The sequence below is a fragment of the Notechis scutatus genome, chromosome 3, assembly GCF_049901735.1.
Source record: "Notechis scutatus isolate UNSWTSFEM ecotype Mainland chromosome 3, rNotScu1.2, whole genome shotgun sequence".
Taxonomy (NCBI): Eukaryota; Metazoa; Chordata; class Lepidosauria; order Squamata; family Elapidae; genus Notechis; species Notechis scutatus.
In genome coordinates, this window is record NC_142011.1 from 33,903,734 (window position 1) to 33,928,384 (window position 24,651).

Consider the following 24,651-nt stretch of genomic DNA (forward strand, 5'->3'; position numbering starts at 1 on the left):
AGTCGTAATGCATCCTGACATCTGATCAAGCAACCTGACCATTTGACCTCATATTTAGCTCTCAAGAATGGCAAAGCATAGTTTGTCTTGCAACTTCCTTCAGACCACATTGCAAAGAAGATGAAACTCAGGATTTATTTTTGGATACACATACTGATTTGTATATATGAGCAATTGGGATAGAAATCTCCACATTAATTTATTAAAAGTAGAATTGTTTAATTCTATTTCAAGATTGCTCCAAATGGTTTACTCTTGGTTATCTATGGTAACAAAACTACGCATTCTACTTCTTTGATACCTTGAAGCCATTCTGCACTGGCAGTTGCTTCAAATTATAGACAAGATCCTTCTGATCATGGTAAATCTGAGCTACAAATTCTGAGTGACTTATTTTAAGTAGACTGCTTTTCCCCGAAGTTGTCAGTCTGTTAAATATTTACTACTATCCATGAGATTTTCTTGTCAAAGTGCAGAAGTGGTTTACCATTGTTTTCTCCCACACAGTATGAATTGATGCATTTGCTATATTCATTAAAATGTCCATTTGGCTCCAACATCTTCCTATATCACAGTGTTGTGGTTAGCCGACAGCAGGTGCGGGCAGCTGAGGAGAGCAAGGACTCAGATGAGGGGCCAGGACCATTAGGGAGTGAACTGCTGCCTTCAGAGATTGTGGGGGCTGGCAGCAGTGATGAGGTGGTTCCTGAGGAGCCTGTGCCAAGTGCATGTGCGTCCAGGATTGCTTGTAGGAAAGAGCAGCTACAACAACACAGGCGACTCGGGAGTAAAGCTGCAAGGTAATGGCCCCTCCTTCAAGAAGATAAAAGCCAGCTTTGAAATGAAGTACTCTGCAGAAGGCAAAGCCGTTTTGAAACTCCAGCCTCGTGGATATTCCAGTATCCTGAGTTTATATTTGAAGATTCTTGTATTGAAAATTATTTCTTGTCTGTTATCTTTTGGCAAGTCTCGCACAGTTTGGCAAGGCTTGTGCTTATCACAGCTAATTATTTTGCAGAAGTATTACAAGGTTTCTGTTCCGTTTGGATTGTGTTTGATTTGTTGGAAAAGGGCGTGGGTCAGAACATACTGTTGCCAATATGGATGCCTGTTTGCTTTAGCTAGGACAGCAGGAATGACCTTCGTGCCTTGGGTGACTCTGATGGGAATGTTCACTCTTGAAATACAGTCCCAAAATTCTTCATTCATCCCTCCCAGGAACAGAGAGAACTCCCACCACCACCATTTCCATGATGGAGCAAAGGCTTTAGAGAAGGCTTAAATGCTGAGAAAGGTAAAAGAAAGAGAAGAAAAGGGCAACTGACAGAATGTGGATAGAGTCAGTTACAATGGTAATGAATGCACATTGGGAGATCTGATGGATGAAGTTAGGGACAGATCATCATAGAGAAAATCTATCCATGTGGTCTCGAAGTATTAACAATGACTTGATGACACAGACATTTTTCTGAATCTATTTAGGATTGATCTTGGAGCCTCAGATTATAAGCCTATTTTTCCAAAAGAGGAACTAGGATCTTGTCCTATGTTTCAAACACAAAATGAATTGCAACTGATTTCCAGTTTTTGTTTTTAAAACTGTCCTTCCCGCAAAACTCTGTTTGGAACATAAAACTTACATATGTGTTCACGCTCAATCTATATTTACAACATCAATGCTTTTACTTCTTTAGAGTTGTTCCACAACTAGGCTAAAATAAATAGAAAATCAGCATCAAGTGAAATACATGGTTTGGGATGCAGGAAGAAATTTCAATTTTTTAAAAAAAGTATTTAAATTTATAATTGATTTTTAAAAGGTTAATATTTTATTCTTTATTTGTGTTTACACTGTATTAAAAAAACAAACATTTAAAATTTTCAGTCCAATATAAATTGCTTGACTGCAACTATTAGAAAATATCTATTTAAACTGATCTCAGATACATACATATATATAAGTTTCAAAGTTAGCAGCTCCTTAATATTCTTGTAGAAAAAAAACTATATTTTGTTTATAATATTCTACCATAAGAAGAATATTACAATAGCAATTTGCTTCAATAGTTCTAGTGCAGGAAATATTTGTTCACTATGGGTACAGTTCACGATAATCTAAACAGACAGATCAAACATGCAGTCTTTGGATCAGAGAATTATTTTACTCCCTACGGCAATCTAACCAAGCCACTAAATAAAGTTATCCTGGACTAGCATGTTGGTACTTCGTGTTTCATATTGATTGGTTTTCTGGACCTCTGCTTTGCAACTATGGACAAATTCCTGATCTGTTACTTATTTTTACTCTTTATTTATACTTTTGGTGAATGAATTTTTGAGACTGTTTTGTTTAACTCTTGATCTGTGGCTAAACTACATTCTTACTTGCTGCTTTGATTACTGGTGATTTAATAATAAGGCTAGCTTCATCCACCTTCTTCTAATAGATACTCAGCATACTTCTAACGCTAAGCAGATTTGATTCCAACAGTTTAAACCAGCTGCACAAGAATTCAGTCATTCAGATAACAAGTCAACTGAATATTGGCTCCAGCTTCCAGCATTAAAACTAACCTAATGTACAAGCTTAGTCCTTCCCAATTTAATGTCTTCTTGCTGGCTGGGAATGCTGAGAGTTATGCCCAAACATATCTGGTAGATACCAAGTTAGGAAAGTCTGGTATAAATATCAATTAAATTAATTTCAATTCATAGCTAAATCTTGCTTGCCAGGTTTTTAAACTAATGTTATGTTGTAATTTTGTTTCTTTCCTGTATCTTTGTTTATTGCTTAAGGAGAGATTATTGCCATTATAATGCATCAAATTATTTTTCCCACTGTAGCACTGTACCACGCTGACAAATTCTAACAAATACAGAATGAAGAAACACCTATAATAAATCTACACTGTTTAGAACCTAACATCACCACTCCAATAAGAGATAGGCAGACAGTATATTTGAGAGAAAATTGATTAGGATGAAGAATGAAAACCTGCCTCTTTTATTAGACACAATAGATTCTTCGCTCATCTCTGGGGTCAAATGGCCATCACTGTTTGATCACATGTCAGGTTCCATTAATACCTAGGCCCCTGTTGGGGATTGCATTACATTTTGCATTGACTCATTCCAAGGGTCAAAACCCCTTCTGATTTGATTGAACATGAGAAATTATTCTCATGCAGCACACTGTGATTTAAGAGTTTTTAACTTTGTTATTGTACTATTGCTGGCTACTTTTGACAATGCAATTAAAAATGTACATGCCACCTACTTTAAAACAATTCTAGTGGGAACTTTTGCTGTCTTTCAACCTTGCCTTAAATAAATCTGCACTTCTTTTCCTTACAATATTATTCTCTCTCTCTCTCTCTCTCTCTCTCTCTCTCTCTCTCTCTCTCTCTCTGTGTGTGTGTGTGTGTGTGTGTGTGTGTGTATGTGTGAATATAAATATAGATAATATTTTCCAAGTAATGTTTTCTATCATCAATTATTCTAATTCAGATTTGATTTAGCAGTAGAGATCTTCTTACAATCCAATGCTTTCTACTAAAACATTCCTTGCCATGATCAGCGTCATACCATAAAGAAGTGTTGTTTAAAAATAGAACTAATTTAAACAGAATTTGCAATGCATAAAAATCATAAAGAAATATAATTTACTAGACAACCATGTGGTCCATTGGGTCATCCTTTGAAAGAAAGGTAGTGCAATCTGATATAATCAGAATGAATATTATATTTTAGGCTGACCATTTTTTTACAACAATGATGAGTGGTCCCATGATCATATAAGAAGAGTATATACCATAAATAGAAAAATAATTGTAGTGGTAAACAAACTTAGATAATAATTCAGTAATTATGTACCAAAGCAGAAAGACCACGGGCAGGCAAAAAAGTACTGAAAGCAACTTCATCTAAGTTTCCTTAATGACTGCTTGTGGGAAGCTGATGGCAGGGATGATGCAACAGCTACAACTTTTATAAATAAAACTTAACATCATGGAAATGTCAATTGTACAGAAGTAGTGTCCCAGATATTTTTACACATTCCTTAAGTTGGCGGATTTTAGGGACCATGATTCAAAGATTGTCTCAATATAATACATTGTTTAGGCTAACTTGAGGATACAAGCAGACAAAGAAATAAACACAATGAGAGTTTTAAGAGAATACTAGACACATTGGCTCATCTTTTCAAAGATATTTCCTTACATAAACAGAGAAACAGAATGGCGCAAAAAAGCAGTTGGAATGGGGGCAACTTTCAACTGCCTGCCAGCTTCCCCCCATTGATGCTGCTTGTGGAAAGCTGGCAGAGAGCACCAGAAATCATTCCTCCTCCTCCTCAGCTGACCCCAAAGTCTGCCACTTTGCTGAAGGGAGGGGAACAAAATGAGCTGTGGCCCCAAATAACAGGAATTAACAAAGGCAAACAATCAAGCAGAAAACACCACCTTAATCAAGAAATTAACAAGGAGAAAACCACACTTCCATCAAAACTGGCAGGGCACATTACTGCATATAAACAGGGAGCAAATCGCACACACTCATTAGTGGGGTAATGAAATGTCTGCAAGCCAGCAAGCAAGTTCCACAATTGCAGTTTTTATTAGAGGGGGGGGGGGAATAAAGCAAGGAAGGTACGTTTTTAGAAATATGTCTATGGAGATTCTCATGGTTGTCTCAAAGGTAACTGGACTTCTGGTTTTTCTTTGAAGATGTTTTGCTCCTCATCGACAAGCTTCTTTAGAAGCTGAAGAAGCTTCTTGGATAAGAAGCAAAACATCTTCAAATAAAAACCAGAAAGTCCAGTTGCCTCTTGAAAAAGCGTATCTGGGTTTTTAGAAATAATTAATTCATGTGTTAGATTAACAGAATGGATGTCAGTTTATAACTTTGAGATTTTGTTGCACTATTTTTTGCAATGCAGTGGATATATAAATTGGCTGTAAAATCTATAAAATGTCCATTGGCCTTTTCATTTACCTCATCCAAAGCTATTCTGTGGTATCTATGGAGAGAGCAGAATACACAGCTAATTTAATATTCCAGCATCATTGTGTGTGCGTGTATGAAACACCTCTTCTCCTATGCAGATAATGATCCAACTCATTCAAGCGTGCACAATCAAAATAGTTTTCTATTTTAATACTGAACTTACATTTCAAGTATTTCTGAATTAACAGCAGGAATAACACTGTTATTATTCTTGCCATGCTCCAACCCACTTCTTCTCAATTTATTATTTTGTTTAATATAGCCTGAATAAGAAACATATAAAGTTAGTCAGCTGTGTTGGTTTGCTTTTTGTGTTTTGATTTGTTCCCCTAGTCAAATGAGCTGATATAACTCTAAACCTTTAATAAACAGACCAATTTATTTTAATCTTTAAAATCTTTATTTTCTCATTGCAAAATGAATTATTTCCTCAAAAACTCTTGCCTTTAAATCAATAACAAAAAAAGTATGTTTCATTGAACAATCTGCAGTATTTTGTGACTTTTAGCCTGATAATATTTCTTACACTTTTTTCTGCTATCCGTGTGTAAGAATCACGAAGCCCTAACAGGCAGGACTTTATTTTTAATAATTTCATTTAATAATTATTATCCCATATTCCTCAAAGGATTTTTCTTTCCAACAGAAATATTTTTTTACAGAAGCTTCTTCATTGAAGAAACAAAAATAATATATTTGGATATAGGACGGGATAACTTGACCTGGTAATGATATTTATGAAAACGATCTTGAAACAGTAGTTGATTGCAAACAAGATACTTTAAGAAAGGTTCAGAGAAATTGAAACAAGTTCAAACATGGGGAAAAGGATAATCAAGAGATTAGAAATAGCTGGATATGTTTAGCCTTGAGAACAGACAATTGGGGAAGTACATGATAACACTCTTCAAATACCTCAAAATATCACAAAAAAGTTAAGGCCTGCTTTTTAAAAAAAATTACAGATTGCAGCATATGAAATAGAAAACATGTTTTAATTCAAACCCCAAACACAGAAATTTCTGTTTGTTGAATTCTTCTGGGCAGGTTACTCTTTGATCCAGCTGAAACCCAGACCGCTTTGGTTGTTTTGGGTTTCATTTGAATAAAACCTGGAGGACCTTACAGTGCAAGTGAAGCAAAGCTTTGGCACCCCCAACTTCTCTCTTACCTGTGCATCAATCTGCCTAACTTTTCTTTGCCCTATTTCCTCTTAAGTTATCAATGCTTTGCCATCACTTATGATCTTGCCTTTTTCAAGCATCCTCCATTCTGAAACATTCCTACTCAGAACATGCATGTTTTAGGTCCACACCCAGATAAAATACATGTATTTTGATTTGGACACAAATTGGCTCTTTTTGTTCATAGAACAGTTTGTGTATCTAAGAGCAGATAGACAATCACCAAGGAAAGTGATGGGTTCTCTTTCAGTGGTAATTTTAAAGTAGAAGATAGACAGATGTGTTAAGCTGAATTTCTGCACTGAATGAATAGCTAAATTGGCTGCTACCAACTAAATTATTGCTTGTTTATATTTCATGACTTTCAAATTTCACATGAAAAAAATTATGAAAGGTCTGTCTGATCTCTGACCAGCAGAAATTTACATGTACATGTTCACACCTAGTAGAACTATCATTGTCATTGGTAATAATAGTTTTTTATTCTGGGTACCACCAATATGTTCCTTCTAACTGTTGTATAAAATCTTAGACCTCATAATATCAAGTCATGTAAGAATTTCTACTGCTCCAACCAAAACAGTCGGATTAATCACTTTAGTATAACAGATGTGTTCTGTAAAAAATAATATGCTTGCTTATGTTGAGTTTTCTAGGTGTGAATTAACAACATACTTTCTAGTTTAAATCCCAGACTAATTCACTATTTAAACCAATTTTTGATTTAAACTTTTAAAGCAACTAAATCTTAATGGAACAAGATTGAAATCTCAAAGCCATAGTAAAGAACTTTGCTCCATATATAGGCCCTCAAAAGCTCAACATGGGGCTGACTTTTGGCTAAAGTTGAGTAGGCATTTGCCTAGAAGGCCAAATCTTAGGGGTCACCAATGCTACTTCCCCTTCTGAATCATTCTAAGAATACAGTTTTCCATGTTGGCATTATCAGTCAAGCTAGAAGTACTATATTATCTTGAGCTGGCACCCTAATTACATCCTAATTTACAAGTTCCACAAACAGCAGAAATGAGAAGTTTCTGCCTGCTTTAATTGCAGATTAATGTGTTTGCTAAATCTAAAACTTTGTTTAGTAACTATAGCCAGCAGAAACAAGCCAGCAGACAAGACTATTATTTGAAACTGGTGTATTTCTAGAAGTGTAATTAAGATTAATATCAGTTGGCCCAGATATTCTAGGCAATTTCTAGATACCTAAAATCAGCCCAAACTTTATAATTCTGTGTGCAATAATACAAGGAATTGTTTAATATCTGTGTTTGTGTACTTTCTTTCTACTTTTCTTAAAATAAAAAATGTTTTTAAAACTGAAACAGTTGATATTATTAGATACATCCATTAATATAATATTTATATTATGCTATTCGTACAGCTTGAGTTCTTCCATATAAATATCATCATATTCTAATAGCACAAACACTACAAACAGAATAAAACATTTTTCAATCCCCCCTAGGCATTTAGAGACTGAGAATACGAAATTAATGGGAGGGAAATAAAATATCTTTATTGTGCAAAATAATCATATTACAGTACCATAACTATGTTAACTTCATCAAACTTTTATTCATATCTTATTTCATTTTTTCTTTGCCAGTTATTTTTTCTCTTTCCAATTTCTGTTTATATTATCTTAAAATATTTTTCACTCACAAATTATATTACAGTATCATTTTATTAATCTTATTTTTGACAGAGCATTTTTGCGTTTCCAATTCTTTGTATTTATTACAAAACATCAAGCAGCAATAAGATGTGTCTGTATAGCAAGAGAGAGAGAATCCAATCATAAAAGGTAACAAATTGCTAACTTTTAAGTTTGCCAGCTATAAGAATAATGTAGCTAATGGTAATTGTGTCCTCCCCACCTGCTATTTTCTGGAAAACTTCCAGAGTTTTTAATTGCGCATACTGAGATATGACTTTTCAATGTACAAGCTATTTTATGGTGAACTTAAACCATTCACCAAGTTTCCCAACATGTACAATAACAATAAATTAGTTTGGAAAAGTTATTTTTAAATGAGTTGCCAGATAGTTTATTTGGATCACCAGGAAGTCCTATGAAAACCTACTATCAACAAAATGGGTTCATCCTCAATCATTACAAAAGCAAAACATGCCATGAATAATGTGGATGCAAACTGTGATACAGCACTTCAAATTCAATTTCAAAAAAACTGCTTTGGAGTACTAGAGAAGCACCTCTCTACAAATGCTAAAACAGCTGTCTTTCCAAAAGTGTATGGTTACCCTCTGGAACTTCTGTATAATTCCAGAAAGGAATGCCTTAAAGAATGGCAGACAGATTCTAGCTCTGTGGTATCAATAAAACCTAGCTCAAGCAGATTCATGATTGTATAACCTTATTAACATAAACAGTTTAGACCAAATATGAAGTGAAAAGCCTGATTTTTTAATACGGTACATTCATAACTAACCTTAAATCCGGATGGGCACATAGTATGAATATAATCACAGATAGTGAAGCTGTTATCACTAGAGGTCCTTAAAAAGAAGAGATAAGCATCCAAATACAACTCCCTGAAACTCTTTGTAATCTATATCAACACCCTTGTGTTCTTTTCATGAATGCAAAACTTAAACACAAAGAGCCATTTGGACCCATTACCCAGAGACAAGAAAATTCCGGGAGCCACAAAACCTGGGTGGGTGTGGGCAACTTGATGTCACTCACTCCCACCCAGTCACATGACCACCACCCCAGCCATGCCTACCCAGGTTTTGTGGCTCCCAGTATTTTCTTTTCTCTGGGAAAGAGGTATCTCTCTCTCATCTCTTTCTGATCTCTATCTTTCTCTTTTTTCCCCTCTCTCTCCCTCTCTCAACTCTTTCTCTCTCTCATCTCTTTCTCCTCTCTTTCTGTCTCTTTCTCTCTAATCTGTCTCTCGCTCATTTCTCTTTCTCTCTTATCTCTCTCCCACTCTTCCTGTCTCTCTCTCTCTCTCTCTCTCTCTCTCTCTCTCTCTCTCTCTCTCTCTCCTTTCTCCTTTTCTCATCTCTCTCTCTCTTTCTCTCACTCTTTCTCTCACATCTTTCTCCCTCTCTCATTTCTTTCTCTCTGTCTCATCTTTCTCTCTCATCTCTTTTTCTCCCTCTCTCTCCCTCTCATCTCTCTTTCTCCCTTTCATATCTCTCTCTTGCACTTTTGTATGTTCCCTCTTGAACCATTTCCACAAACAGCTGAGAATTGGGTTTGTTTGGTTTTTTGCTGATGTTGTTCCTTCTTCTTCGGGTGTTTTTTAACCATATGGTTTAAATCAAGAGCCATTTCAGGTTCCCAGATAAATGAAGTTCTTTTGTCCCCCTGTGGTGGCTTCCTATCAGCTGAATCCACCAGTGGCTACCCCACTCCTCGCCCTCCCTTCCCACTCACTATTCACCTGTCCTGAGAAAGGAAGGGCGATGGTGGCAGATGGAGACTCACTCTGTATTCAAGAGTGGGAGCAAAGCATCCCTCTACTTGCCCCTTTTTCTGGCCCTTGTTGGTATTGCATGCACCACCGGGAGATGCTCTCAACCCTGAGACACTGGCTGGGCTGGCTGCAGCCAATGCTCCATGCAGCAAGAGCAGCAGTGTCTCGGGGTGGAGAGAAAGACACGTGTTTCCCCATATCCCTCTTCCCACCTCCATGGTCTGTTCACTGATCTTGCAGCGCCTTGCGCAGCACACTTCAATTGAGAGCACTTCATAATGGGGGGAGACAGCATCCCCTCCTCCACCTGGAGCCCATTATGACATGGAGCATCAGCTGCAGCCAGCCCAGCCAGCATCTCGGAGTTGAGAACAAGTCACGCATCTCCCCAAGGTGCGTGCAGAGAAGAGGCAAGTAGAGGGGCACTTCGTTCCCACCCCGGAATATGGAACAAGTCTCTATCCACTGCCATCACCTTATCTTCTCAGGCTAGGAGTGGGAAGGTGAGGGGTGGGGCCAGCCAGTGGTGGGATCATCCAACAGGGAGATGCAGGAAAGGGCCCAAAGAGCTGCATGCAGCTCTGGAGCCACACGTTGCCGACCCCCACCCTACGCCATTTCTGATAAATGGCAGTCCAGTCTCTTCTTGAAAGCTTCCAGTGATGAAGCTCCCACAACTTCTGAAGGCAAGCTGTTCCATTGGTTGATTGTCCTCACTGTCAGAAAATTTCTCCTTATGTCTAGGTGAATCTCTCCTTGATCAATTTCCATCCATTATTCCTTGTCTGTCCTTTGGGTGCCTTGGAAAATAGCTTGACATCTTCTTCTGTGGCAGCCCCTCAAATATTGGAATACTGCCTTCAATCTTGATTTAATTTTAAAGTGGCTCTGGAATTTTTTATATCTTTGAAAATAAATGTTAAGTAACCCAAAACTTAGCCTGTTACATGTTAAAATGGCTTAAAAAGAATGCAAAAAAAGTTGGTCAGCTGAGAGAAGAAAATTTATTTTGTCTTCCCCAACACATATGGTAGGCATATCCAGAGCATTTCTTTAACAGTTTCAGAAAGCCAAATAGACATAGCAGGCTATACATTACTAGTAGGTCCTTTAATTTACCTTACATTAAGATATATATTACTAAATAAAGAATGAATTATCAGACAATTGTCGCAGCGTGAATCTCAGAGACAGAATGGCTAACCAAATTATGATATACTGCTGTGCTGCTGAAATTAGTATCTTAATCAAGAGTTAAAGGAGACAGAAAATAGTTTGACAGTGTTTCTTGACTGTAAGGCGAAAAGCAATCAGTCAGGAATAGACTACATTATTATATTAGAATTATTCCTAATTGCAGTAGTTTTAGAAGCAACAAATTATATCAGCTATTAAGGATTTTTAATGTGCCTCACACACTTATAACTATCCATTTCCTTTCATCTTTGACCAAGTAAATTTATTTTCTGTATATCAAATCATCTTGTAGAATATTTAATTCTACAAACTGCAATTTATTAACCATTAAAATATGACTTTTTCACTTCCTTGAACAGAAATCATCATTCAGAAATCATCTAGGTAACTATTGCCTTAATATCTCTCCCCCCTCCTTTTTTAAAAATAAATAAATAAAGGATTTATATGGAGAAGGCATTTGATTGTATCATAAGGCAACCTGCCTGTGTATACCAATGGATGCTGCTAGTATATCACTATAGCTGGGTGACAATGAGCTTTTCTACAGTTTGGTCTGTTTGCTAAGGCACCAGGCTAGAAAGCAAGAAAATATGAGTGTAAGTCCTTGCTTAGCCATAAAAGTCAGCTGGGTGATTTTGGGCCAGGCACTGTCTCTCAACCCGACCCACCTCACAGGATGGTGGTTGTGGAGAAAACAGGAGAGGAAGATGTGTAGGATATGTTCACTACCTTGAGTTATTTGTAAAAATAATAAAGACAGGATACAAATCAATAGATAAATATTGTTCAAACAGGCATAAAAGTTTAGAGGACTTACAAGAACAACAGCTAGGATCTAAGGCTACAGTTGCATTAAATATTGGATAAAGCTATTCAGATATCAATAATACTGAAAACAGCATAAAATAAATGAAATACCATCCAAGATAAAATAGTAAAAAGGAATTAAACAAAGTGAGATTGCAACAGTAGCATTGTACAACCAAAACCCACTGCAAAAATGACATTTTAATTTTCCTATAGAAAACATAAGAATGCTCCATTCATCTTTCTAGGAAAAATGTTCTAAAATTTGAGGTCATCACTATCCCTTACAGCCCTCTTCTGTATATTTAAAAAATATACCCATGGAGAAGATCATGTTATTCTTCATACAAGATTATTTATCATGATCCAGCAGGAAAAACATGAGAACTAGAAGTACATTTGCTGCAACATGTTATCTTAAATTCTCTTAATAATTGACTTGGTTTAACCACAAACATGAACATTCCTGATAGTCATTTGGAACTTTTCATTGCAATGTGAAAAAAGCAATGATTTCCATTGACCAGCCTGAAACTCTTGTAAGAATGGAATCCATAGATGCAAGTGGCACTCTTAATGACCCTATAGCAGGAATAATGTGTTAGGTATGAGGGGGCAGAGAGTGTGGAGTGTATTAAAGTTTATTCACTGTTCTCATGCCCCTATTCAACCAACCCTATTTTATATATATTTTTAAGGGAACCTTTATATAATACATGTATAGAGTTTTAAAAAGGAATAATAAGCAGCATCAGTTCTCAATCCAAATTTCTTTCAGCCCTACCATACTCTACTTCAAGTCTCAGCAAACCTTTTTTGAATGATTTAGGAAGCAAAATGTACTTAATCCTGGATTGTCCTTGGGTGTGTTTCCTTCAGCTGGCAAGCCTGAAAAAGCAATGGAAACTACACACACAAAAGGAAAACCTTATTCAGGCAATCCTTGATCCGAATTGGAACAATATTTCTGTCACTAAATGATGTTATCATAAAGTGAGACCATGTTGCTTAGCAATGGCAATCCCAGCAGTTTCAATTGCTGCTGTTAGCTGAATCTCATGGTCATTATGCAAGTCAACCCTCTGTTGGTTTCATACAAACAAAGCCAGTGGAAAAGCCAGCAGGAAGTTGCAAGTCCCAGACCACAGGCAAGTAAATGGGAGACAGAATGAGTGAGTAAGTGCATAGGAGGGGACAATGAAGGCCAGGGAGGGTGCATGAGAGGTGCAGCAATGGTCAGAGAAGTGCATAAGGGTGTGAGAGGGAGCACAAGAGAAGTGATGTGGGTCAGGGGTGCAGGGGTGCACAAGCACCTGGGGTAGCACAAGTGCAGATTGTCTGAGGTCCACGGGTAAGGAAAACTTACCCCATCAACTTGCAGCTTTCCTTGTCTGCTTTCCCACTGATCTTCTGAGGAAACCAGCAGGGAAGGTTGCAGATGGTGATCAAATGATCATGGGGCACTGCAACTGATCATAAGGGCAAACCAGTTGCCAAGCACCCTGATCTCAATCTCATGACTCTGGGAATGCTGGGATGGCCAGAACTCCAAGGACTGGTCACAATCAGTCATTTAGTGCTTTTGTAACTTCAAACTGCTGAAAGAATGATTGTAGATTGAGGACTACCAGTAGATGCAGTCACAAGAGGCTTGATTCATAGATATCTTTACTATTTATAATCTGTTCTGCCTCATACTTTGCCTGATTCTGTTCTTTCAAGTCATTTTTGAGAATTCTTAACCATTTTTTCTTCATGACGACCTATCCCTAGTTTATTCTCCCAAGTCCCTCAACAGTGCTCTCATCGCCACTATACCTGAGTCTAAGTCATGCTCCTCTTCACTTCCTTCCCCCTTTCCCAGAATTAAAGGCTTTTCTAGAGGCCTTTGCATAACGGGTCTAATATAGGGTAAATATTTACCCATTTCATGTTCTGTGTGGATAGGTAAATAATTCTGGCTCCTGGAATGGAATGTGTGTGTGCATCTTTAAGTCACTTTTTGACTATTCGCAACTGTCTGGACAAGTCCCTGTAATTTTCTTGGCAAGATTTTTGGAAGTGGTTTGCCATTACTTTCTTCCTAGGGTTGAGAAGATGTCACTGGCCCAAGATTACCCAGCTACTTTTGTGCCTAAGGCAAGACCACAACTCACAACCTCCTGGACTCTAGCCTAATGCCTTAACCATTATACCAAACTGGCTCTAAGAACCTGTTACTGGTTTTACTTTTTACATTACTATGCAAAATAGTTCTTCACATTTTTCCATAAAAAAATAGAGCATCTAGCTGGTCTGTTAATAAATAAACTTTGAATTTCATTTAAAAGCTCAGTAGTAAATTTCTGTTTCCAGTCACTTAAGTAAATGAGATTCTAAAGATCTTCTGTTATAGTGATGAACAATAAAACAGAAAGCTCACTAGCTGTTTCCAGAGCAGAAATCAGATATTAAATAAAAGCATGAATGCTTTTAGTATTTTGTTAAATCAGAAATCTAATTATGGGAATAATTATAATTCTTCTTTAAAACTACATCAAAATACATTGATTTTTTAATAATACATTACTAATTTTATTTTCCATTCTTTCACTTAGCCTTAATCCCACTGCCAAAGATCTTCTCTGCGGTGTAATAAATATCTTTTTAAAAGACTATTCTATCATTTATGAGATTACAGAATCAAACCAAAAAAGAGAGCATTGTAAACCATGTTTAAAGAAGAACAGAGCTCACAGAATTTCCCTGTTCATATTCTTCCATTATTTGCATTTTTTTCTCTTGGGAAATCTCAGAATTTCTCTTGAACAAATCTCTGAGATTTGTTCTTTGTTATCTTTCCACAAGGAGATTTAAGGTTTCCTTTTCTCTTTCCATTTCCAAAAGCTGATACAGCAAATAAGTTTTTGTCCACTCTGCTGCCAGTTATTTTCTTGATTTTATTTTGGTTATATATTCCTTACATTTCACTATGTTGTGAAGTTTTGCTATATGAATAGTTCAGTTTTCCAATATAAATCATTTTAGAAATGTATGAAGAGAAGTTGGATTTAAAAATAGACTCTTAATAAAACAATATATAAATAAGTAAAATTGTCATGGTTGAAAACATAAAGGATCAACAAATACTACACAACTTATTCATGGTAGAGAAAATGCATTTTACATTCTTTTTTCAATGTGTACAGACTTATCAGAATTTAAGAAAAGGACAAATTGTCCATTTGGAGAATGTATGGCAATTGCTGCAAGAAACTTTCCTAAAAATCCAACTTTTATATATTTATCTTCCCAAAAGCAAGCAAAATTTCAGAATTTCCTTGATTGGAACTTTAATAAATTAGAATCTCGGCAGTGCATGCTTTGGCATTGTATCCAGCTATTCCGACCTCACTGTGAAAGATGAAGAAAAATGTATTTGAATACAGGGAAATTCTGCAAAAGTATTTGAAAAAAGTGAGGAAAAACCATACAATTAATAGAATTTACTTGGGGTTTATCACCAAGATATTATTTAAGGCACTAGATTATTAAGCAAGGAACTGAATTCTAGTTCTGCCTTAGTCATGAAACCTTAGGCCAATCCCTCTTTCTCAGTCCTAGGAAAGAGGCAATGGTGAACCGCTTTTGAAAAACCTTGCCAAAAAATAATGCAAGGACTAGTCCAAGCAATTCTGTGAGGAGTCAAGGATGACTTGAAAGTGCATGCACACATACGCACACACTATCATCAAGGGAGGAAACCTATATATACAAAGACCTATATACACAAAACATATAAGCTGCACATATTACATAGATTTCCCACAGTTGCCCTCAACACATTCACGTAATTTTGCAGTGATTTGATTTAACATTTGTAATCTAGCTAGCAGAGTTGAGGGCCAACCTATCTTCCATTATTTCTTCCAGGCTGGTAAGATCAAGCAGAATGGATAGCCGCCAAGTCCCCTCTAATAAAGAATGCTATCTAGTAGAATGTAGAAAGCATGGCTATCTACATTGTGGTGCCTGTTCTCTGGTTTGATATCCTGCCCCAGATATTGATACAATTCCCACCATGGTAATGCTCTGAATGTCTTTGAAAATATGGCTGTTTTCTTAGCCATCAGGGTAAGGATGGCTGCTTAAACAAGTAGGTTTTTGAAGGTATGTTTGTTTTTACATTTCTGAATATCCAGGAATGGTTTCTTAAATTTTTTATTCTTGCTTTTAAAGTGTAAGCTACCCAAAATCACTTGGAGTCAAGATGACCTAATTTCTGTATTTTTCTAAGCTATATGATAAATAAATCCAAACTTCCCCTCCAATGCCTTTATTTTTCTTTTGTATTATTTAGTTTGTGGATTGCTGAAGAATTTGTGGATATAATCAGTAGTAAGTGAAAACTTACTATATAGTAACACTGTCCAAGAAACATGAAAGTGAAGTCACCAAAGGGAGGAAAATAGATGCATATACATAAATACAAGACAGACACACCCACATTCCTGTACAATGTACATACATAAAGCACAGCATTATATAAAAAATGTGTATTTTAGTCTTCCATCAACTTCCAGTGGAACAATCTGGTGGAACAATAGAATGGATGAAAGAGATTTGCAAATATCTGTCACTTACTTGCTCATTTAGTAGAAGTAGCTATCTGGCCAAGAGGCATATCAAAAGCCCCCCAACAGAAGCGCTTTTGCTATGGCTATGGGGGGAGGGAGGAAGGGTGTGCCATGAATCTAAATAAACAGTTTTTTTTCTGCCCAGACTACTTATCTTTTTACATTCAACAGGCTAGTCTTTGGAGCTGATAATCTGTTGTGTATTGCTACTCCCATCTTCATTTTATCACACTAGATTGAATTTTATCTTCAATATTGCACAAGCAAATTATGAGGATATCCTAAACCAACACACATTTGAAAAGACAATTCATTTTACCTGATTTGCTGAGAGGAATTCCTGGTTATTGTCATTCATTCCCATATACATGTTCTCTCCGTCAAACTGGAATGACAGGGGAAAAAAATAATCAAAATGCAAGTATGCTGGAACCGTCAAGTAATTGCTAAATTCTATAAGCAGCCCATCTAACTGCTTGATTGATCGATTGACTGATTGTTTGATTGACTGCTGATAATAATTCTAAATGTTACAAAAATTTAGCACAAAATAAACCAAAATCACAGCATGGGTCTTATAGAAATTTTATATAAACTGGTCTGTAGTTATCCCCAAAAGTTGCATCACCACTGTGTGAAATTGAAAGTCAGTATGGTGGAAAGTTTATAAGACTGCATGTATCAGTTAATGGACTTTTACTACTGTAAAAGTAGGGAAATAATTTTTATAACTTCTAAAGAAAAATGGGCTGTTTGTAGAAATCATATGGGAAAAAAGGAAGATGATTAGGAAATTAAATTTAAGATTAATTGAAAAACTGGGTCTAAGACACAAAGTCTCATATCACACATAGCTACTTGCATGAAGGAAAACATAAGTTAGTAAACAATAGGTTGTTCTCCATACTGGTAAGGCAATTCCCTATCAGGCCTTAGATTAGGAAAGTCCTTTTATAAATAATAGATGGATCTAAATCACCTTACTTCAGAAAACCATAGAATTGAAACTAAATAGTTGGACCAGATTATCAGAAAGAAGATCATCTATTTTAGTATTTCAATCTCATGTTACTGGGCCCAAAACATCTTCACTGGAAATGTTTCTTCAGGTGATCTTGGGAGTGAGGTACATGCTGAATGATGAAATGGTGTTTATTTAGTTTTTAGTCATAACAAATGAAGGTTTAATTGCAAAAACTAGCCTGGAGAATCCTTTCAAAGAACTAAACATGCATTTATTTTATTAGTATTTCTCCAGGATCAGCAGTGATTTTTTAATCTTATATTTATTATGAGAAACAAGAAAACTTTGGGATAAATTCATTTGCTATGAAGAAAAGGATATTCTAGTTGGTTTTGCTGTTCGCCATTTCTTATGTTATTTTTTAATATTGTCTGGTGTTTTGTGAGCCACCTTGAGTCGTTTTTTATTATTATTAAATAATCATAATTACCATAATTATAAATAATAAAACATTAAATGATCATAATTATAATTGAAAGATCAATTGAGGGTTTTGAGCTATGTTTTATATTATAACTATACAATAATTTTCTTACCATGATAAACTTTTATTTGCCATCACAGCATGTTTTCTGTAAGTTTCTATGCCCTATATACTTTGACTGTTCATTCATAAAACTTTGACTATAGATAAGAATGTAAACATTTCACCTGCCTTGTATATTTTGCTATAACGTAACAAATATTCTGATTATTTTATATACTTCACATTGAATAATTATTTTTTAGAGGGCTGCAGGAGGCTGTTGTGGCCGAAAAGGGGGTGTGCACAGCCCCCCCCCCCCACCGAGTTCCATTTTCGCTGGCAGAGGGCTATCAATACAAACTAAAAACAAAACAAAAGGAGAAATGTTTCCCCTTTTGCATCTGAGCATGCAAGAAGGGACAGGAAAGGAGAAAGGGAAAGAGGAAAGACGAAGAAAAAGAAGGAAAAGATGGGAAAAGAGAAAGGAAGGAAAAATAAGGAAAGAGGGGAAGAAGAAAGGAGAATAAAAAGGGAGGGAGGGAGGGAAGGAGGGAGGGAAGGAAGGAAGGAAGGAAATTATAATGAGAGTGAGGGTCTCGGGAAAGTCCTGCCTTAGCACTTGGCCACCACAGGTCCTGCTGACATGAGTGATGTTGAATTGATCATGCCCAGTTCCGGCCACGCCCCTTGGACCTCCAAGGTCAAACGCAAACTTGATGCAGCCCTCAATGAAATCAAATTTGACACCCCTGGTCTACAGCAAGTGGTTTCCAACTTTTTCAGATCACATAACATGTTAATAAAGAAAAAAGAAAAATCCAAGAAACCCTCATCAAGACGCAAAGCTCTAGTGTTAGAATATTGGCTGCAATTTTTTTCTCCCTTAGTTTCTCGCAGAAATGTAGGCCACTGAAGAACTGGAAAACTGGTCTACTGAATCGTTTTCATGGAATGAGTGTATAAATTGGCATTTGGATTCTTAATTTTCTTTTATTTTCCTTAAATATACTTGGGGAGTTGTAAAAATGCAAAACTATTTTCTTGCCAAAAAGGTAGTCCTCAACTTACCATCATAATTGAGCCCAAAATTTATGTTGCTAATAAGAAATTTGTTAAGTCAGATTTGTCCCAATTTACGGCTTTTTTTGCCACATTTGTTAAGTGAATCACCATAGTTGTTAAATTAGTAACATGGCTGTTAAGTGAACCTGGTTTCCCCACTGAATTTGCTTGTCAGTAGGTTGCAAAGGGGGATGACACTGAAACTGTCATAAATGTGAGTCAGTTGTCAAGCATCTGAAGATAACTCATGTGACCACGGGGATGCTGCAATGGTCATGTGTGAAAAATGGTCATAAGTCACTTTTTTCAGTGCCGTTGTAACTTCAAACAGTCACTAAGCGAACTGTTGTAAGTCGAGGACTACCTGTATTGGAGCTACTATTATAATTTATATACATGAATACATACATATCTATATATCTCCCATAGAGATTTTTTCTCTCTAAATGTCTGAGGATAATAAGGGGAAGGGAAAATTACAGCTGTCATTCCATCAGCAGGTGCTACTTCCATTAGCACATTATTGCCTTCTTTCTAACATTCATACATTACCCTTGCATTACTTTGTATCATTTCGAACTCTCAACTACTGCATTTTCTACAATAATTCCACCAAACAGTTTAGTTCGCAATGAAAGAATTATCTTAGGTTTACCAAGAAAGTGGTATGAAGAAAAATGAATTCATCTTTCTTTGGAAAGTAAGGAAAGTTATCTTTTTAAAACTATCTTTTTATTTTTTAGCTCATATGCTATTTTCCTAATATATGGACATGAACCAGAAAATGCTACAGATTCAAAGCCACCAGACTTGGTTCTAGCAACTGCCGAGCGACTTCTAGAAATCAAACTAAGAGATGCACCAATAGACAACTTATTTTACTTCACATGAAAGCTATACTTTTGAGCAAAGAAGGTATTAATGCACATTTTTCAAATCACACATATTCATGTATCTGTTATTTTCCATCTTCAGGAGCCGGTCTAATATCATCACTGTTACTTTAGATTTTAGAAGATATGTGTATTCCTTTCTTAACTGTGCTATTTGCTTGAAAGCCAATTCAAACACTCCCTTTTCATAATTCCAATTTGGTAATACATATCTATTTTATTGCTTTATACGCTATTCTTTCCCTAGCCCAGTAACTATAATGAAGCCTATCTTGGAAATGACTATGCTTCTGATTGCCAAGCAGTGAGGCTGAAAATCAACTCTCAAAATTCAATGAAAACTTCAGAACTTCCTCCCTGAAGATTAGATTTGTTTTAACCCCTGAAAGCTTTAAGAACAAAAAAAAATTAAAGAAAACTTGCTGCTAGTTTACTTTTTTCAATTAAATGATTGCAACTTATGCTATAGCCAGATGAACAGATGTATGATGTATTATCACTCAGTGGCAGAAAGCAGTTGGAGACAATCAGCTTTATAATTGCACTCTCTTTATGACAGAAACAAAACATTTTAATATTTTCCATTTGTTAAAATGATTTTCTTTTAGTTTTGATTAGAACTATCTCCTCATGTATATAGAGATGCGAATCAATTTCAGGAAATAAGGTTAATACATTTATTATACTCTATTTCCAATCAAAATTGATCCAATTTATTTTTAATCAACTAAGCATGGTAGACAATAAAAACTTTTCTGTTAATGGCAGGGGAATAGTTCAGAACTATTATGCTAGTTATTCTTTCTCCTATGTCACTGATTATTGAAATATATTTTGATATTGCTTTTCTGCCTTTTGCAACAGAAAAAGTATGGTGATATCTAATCACAGTACAGCCATGTAATCTAACTATTCTAATTTAATGGGTTAATTACATATTAATTTGCACACACACAGTTAACAGAAAATCAATAAATTAACATCAAAATAGGTTTAGACTAGAGATTACATAATATTTCATAGTGCAGTGCCTTTCCAGATCTTAAAAACAGATCTTTTCTTTTTGGTTTTGAATATGCCTACTCTCAAGTGTATGAACATAAATGATATAAATACATATTTCTTTTTAAAAATAAGCAATAATTTAAAAAGAAAAAGAAATAATCAAGCTGGTTGAAGAAAATCAACATGGTACAGTAGTTAAGGTGCTGAACTAGTAATGGGAAGATTCAGGTTCTAGTTCTCTGTTGTGCATGAAAACCAGGTGGGTGACCTTGAACTAGCCACCCATTCTCAGTCCAAATCAACATCAATCTCTCCTACAAGCTGACTGATAAAACAATCCCCCCTGCCCCGCCCAAACACACATCACATCATGCATCACGTAAACATTAGACTAGGCAGTACAGTGTAAAAACAAGTGGTAACTATTCATTGGGGCAAATGCTAAGAATATGAAGAACAATTAAGCCAGTTGAAGATGTGAGTTTAAAACAAAATATCTCATCTGGAAGATTATTGCCGGTTTTATTATATGCCATTCAGCTTTACTTCTTCATGTGAGATGTGAAGCCACATTCAGGATCAAAACATATCTGGATTTATTTTTTTAATTAAGCTTTATTGATACCCATTTCCTGAACTTCAAATACATGGATCTTTCGTTTTAGCCTTTTATTCTCTATTAAATTATCTAGCTTTCTACTGAAGACATGGTCAAGTATCTAGATGTTATAAGTGCTTTTCTTCCTAATTTTTATTTTGCCATTATGACATTCTATTGCTGTTCCTACCTGTTAGTTAATACATGCCCAAATATAATATTGGTCAGTATATAGTAAAAACAAAAGGAAATCAGGACAGTATAGTCATTCTCCGTAGAACTGCTGCGAGCATCCAGAGAGTGGGAGGTGCTTCAGTCCTTCCTTCTCACAGGCTGAGTTATAATTGAAGAACGCTCCTCCTTCCTCCACGTGGCTCCTCCATGCGTTCTCCCAGTTTTCACTCAGCCTTTGAGAAAGCAGGCAGCGATCTCTTGTTCCTTGGCCGTTTTTCAGAGTTTTTTGCTTCTAAGTGTTCAGGTTTGCCTTTATTCCTTTCCTCCTTGTCCCTGCGTTGATAGTGTGCTCTTAAATTTAATTGGTGAGGCGTTTTTTTGCCTGTAGGAAGGGGTTTAAGGGCTCGGAGCTTTACTTCGCCCCCCCCCACCCCTCCTCCCTTTCTCTGCATTTCCAAGCGTGCCTTTATCCAGCCGCTTGTCTCCGTGCCTTGATTTATTGCACTATCATCATTCCCCCCCTAGAACGCTTTAGAGGAAGCAACGCTTCCTCTCCCAGCCCTGGCTTTTCGTTGTTCCTGATTGCCTGGTAAGCAAATAGGGCTGGTGCGCCTCTGATTGCCTCGCGTCGTGCCGGGCGGCCATTTTGGAACTGCCTCGTGGCCGGCGCCATTTTGTTTTATTTTAAATAATATTTTTTCCTGGCTGTGTGTAATTTTTATTTTTGGATTTAAGCTGTGTGGATTGAGGCCCTAAGCGGGACCATCAGGCCGCGTGGAGCCCGTTTTTTTATTGGAGGACACTGTGGTTCCGGCCCTGCTGTCTTTCCTTTAGAGGTTTTTTCTTGTTGGCCTTTTCTGTCTGTATCAATCAGCTTGTTCAGAGGCGCGGGCACGTACTTCCCATTGTGTTGGGAGGCTGCCTAAAGAGGCCTACCTATTATACTTATTTTTTGGCCTCATGTTCATTTGGCTCATTTGGATTTGTATTTAATAATTTTTATTATTATTTTCTCCTTGTGCCTATTTGGCCCTGTCCTCGGGCCCCGCCCTTAAAAAAAAAAAAAAGAAATTATTATTATTAGTTATTTTATAATATATTCCAGCAAGCTTTTGTGTAGATATTTTTGGATAGTTTTCTCCTTGTGTTTTTTAGTACTTGGTGTTTTAAAAAACAAATTCAAAAAATTAATAAATAAATAAATAAATAAATAATTAAAAAAAAAAAAATTTATTCAAAGGGGGACGTGATCTGGTTTTGGGAAAACCGGTTGCGCTTGTAAGCGAACTCCTAGGCGTGCCAACCGCCATATTTGTTGTAAGGTTTTTTTTCCTTGATACCATGGCAGAGAACAATCCAACTGGCTCTTCCCTGAAGGCCAAATCGAAGACGCACTATCTTCGTAAGAGGGACAAGGACTCCTCCAGTGCTTTCAAAAGGACGCCTAAGGCGTCACAAAGCTCTGGAAAAGGAGTTCAGCAAACGATCTAAAGAACTGCACACTATAACTACCCCACCTTCTACCTCTGCCCATCCCCTCCCCTGCCGAGTCGCTCTTCCCCTCCAGGTGCAGTACATCCACCCGGAGCCGCCAGCCATCCCGTGCTCCAGAGGCGACCTTCACGCCAACCGCTGCAGGTCTTCGCCTGAGGAGCCGCCGTCAACCATCATCCCTGATAGTATCAGGGAATGGATGCAATTTGCTATCCGTCAGGGTATAGCTGATGGAATGCAGCAGCTATCCAGACCTGGTTCTCGAGGGAGGACTTCCGACGTTGAATCTTTATCTGGTCGATCTCTCTCTCGGGCAGGCGCCCCAGCAGGGTCAGGTACCTTCTCATACGGATGCCCCATCCCCAGGAGGGGAGGAGCCTCAGGAGGTCTCGCAGGAACAGGAGGAAATGGGCTTTGAGCCCTTCAGGGAGGAGGAAGGCTCTGAGAGGGGGTCCTCGCAGTATTCTGATTTCCTTCTCGGGGACCCTATGGAGGGGGAAATGTCAGAGGACGAGGGCATTTCTCCCGAACAACCGACGGTTGTGGGCCTCTTTAAACCCCAGTTATTTAAGTCCTTATTATTTAAGGCTAAGAATAGCTCAGGCCTGGCCTCTCAATCTCCTTCTGATCCACCGCCATCAACTTCGGAGGATCCAGATGACCTCATGTTCAGGCAACCGATTGTGGAAGCAGAAGTTATTCCGGCCCCCCCAATCTTCTCAGACTTGGTTGCGAGGCAGTTGGCCTCGGTGGGTCCTACACCCGCCCCCTCTAGTCAGGATAAGAGGATGTTTAATCTGGACCCAGCATTCTCTTCTATGTTAGACACCCGGAGGTAGACGATCCAATTGTGAGGCTGACCTCCTCTTCCAACCCTACGGATGCGTTGGAGGCGCTGAAGCCAGAGGACAAGCGGGCGGAGATGGCTCTTCGGCGAGCTCACCAGTCCGATGCCTGGCCATCAGGTCGGCCACGGCCGCCTCCTTTTTCACCCGTTCCTCCATCAAGTGGCTCAGGCAGCTCAAGCAGCATATCCCCGACTAATACCAGGGCCCATCAGGATATTGCAAAAATCACAGCAGCGGCGGAGTTCGCGGCTGATGCCACCTTTCATTCGGTTAAGTTCGCTTCACGGGCCATCTCCTCCCATGTTACAGCTAGGAGATTACTTTGGCTTCGGCATTGGCAGGCCGATGTTAAAAATAAATCCAAGTTGGCTTCAGCCCCTTGGCAGAAGGGAAGCTGTTCGGGCCTGCCCTTGAACCCTTGCTTTTGGAAACTCAAGTAAGAAGAAGTTTCTTCCTTCGCTTTCGCAGGCAGGAGTCTAGAGGGTCCCAGCCCTTCGGAGGGGCCTTTTGCCCCCATACCAGTCGCCATTCTCCCCTAGATTCCAGGGTTCCCCATCGTTTCGGTCATCCTACCACGACCGAAGTGATACAGGAGACAGGAGCCGAAGAGGAGGCAGCTTTAGGAGACCCTTTAGAGGCTCCGGTCACAGGGCCTCCCGCCGGCCCAGATAGGGCCTCAGACCTTCTCCCCATAGGCGGTCGTCTCAGGCATTTTGCAGACCTCTGGGAGAGGTCCACTTCGGATGCCTGGGTGAGGAGTTCCGTGCGTTTTGGACTCGTTCTACAATTCCTCTCCCCCCTGAACATTTCAGGATTTC

General features: G+C 37.7%; 1 protein-coding gene across 4 annotated transcripts in view; it reads right to left on the minus strand.

Annotated features, from left to right (window-relative positions):
* Nucleotides 1-24,651, minus strand: part of TOX2 (TOX high mobility group box family member 2) — a 268,693-nt gene that overhangs the window by 146,192 nt on the left and 97,850 nt on the right. For 3 of the 4 annotated variants that reach the window (XM_026684000.2, XM_026684002.2, XM_087959455.1), the window contains exon 2: nucleotides 16,589-16,654. The exons of the other annotated variant lie outside the window; for it this stretch is intronic. In XM_026684000.2, coding sequence (XP_026539785.1) covers nucleotides 16,589-16,654 — 66 coding nt within the window. The remainder of the gene's footprint in view (nucleotides 1-16,588; nucleotides 16,655-24,651) is intronic. 4 annotated transcript variants of the gene reach the window in all.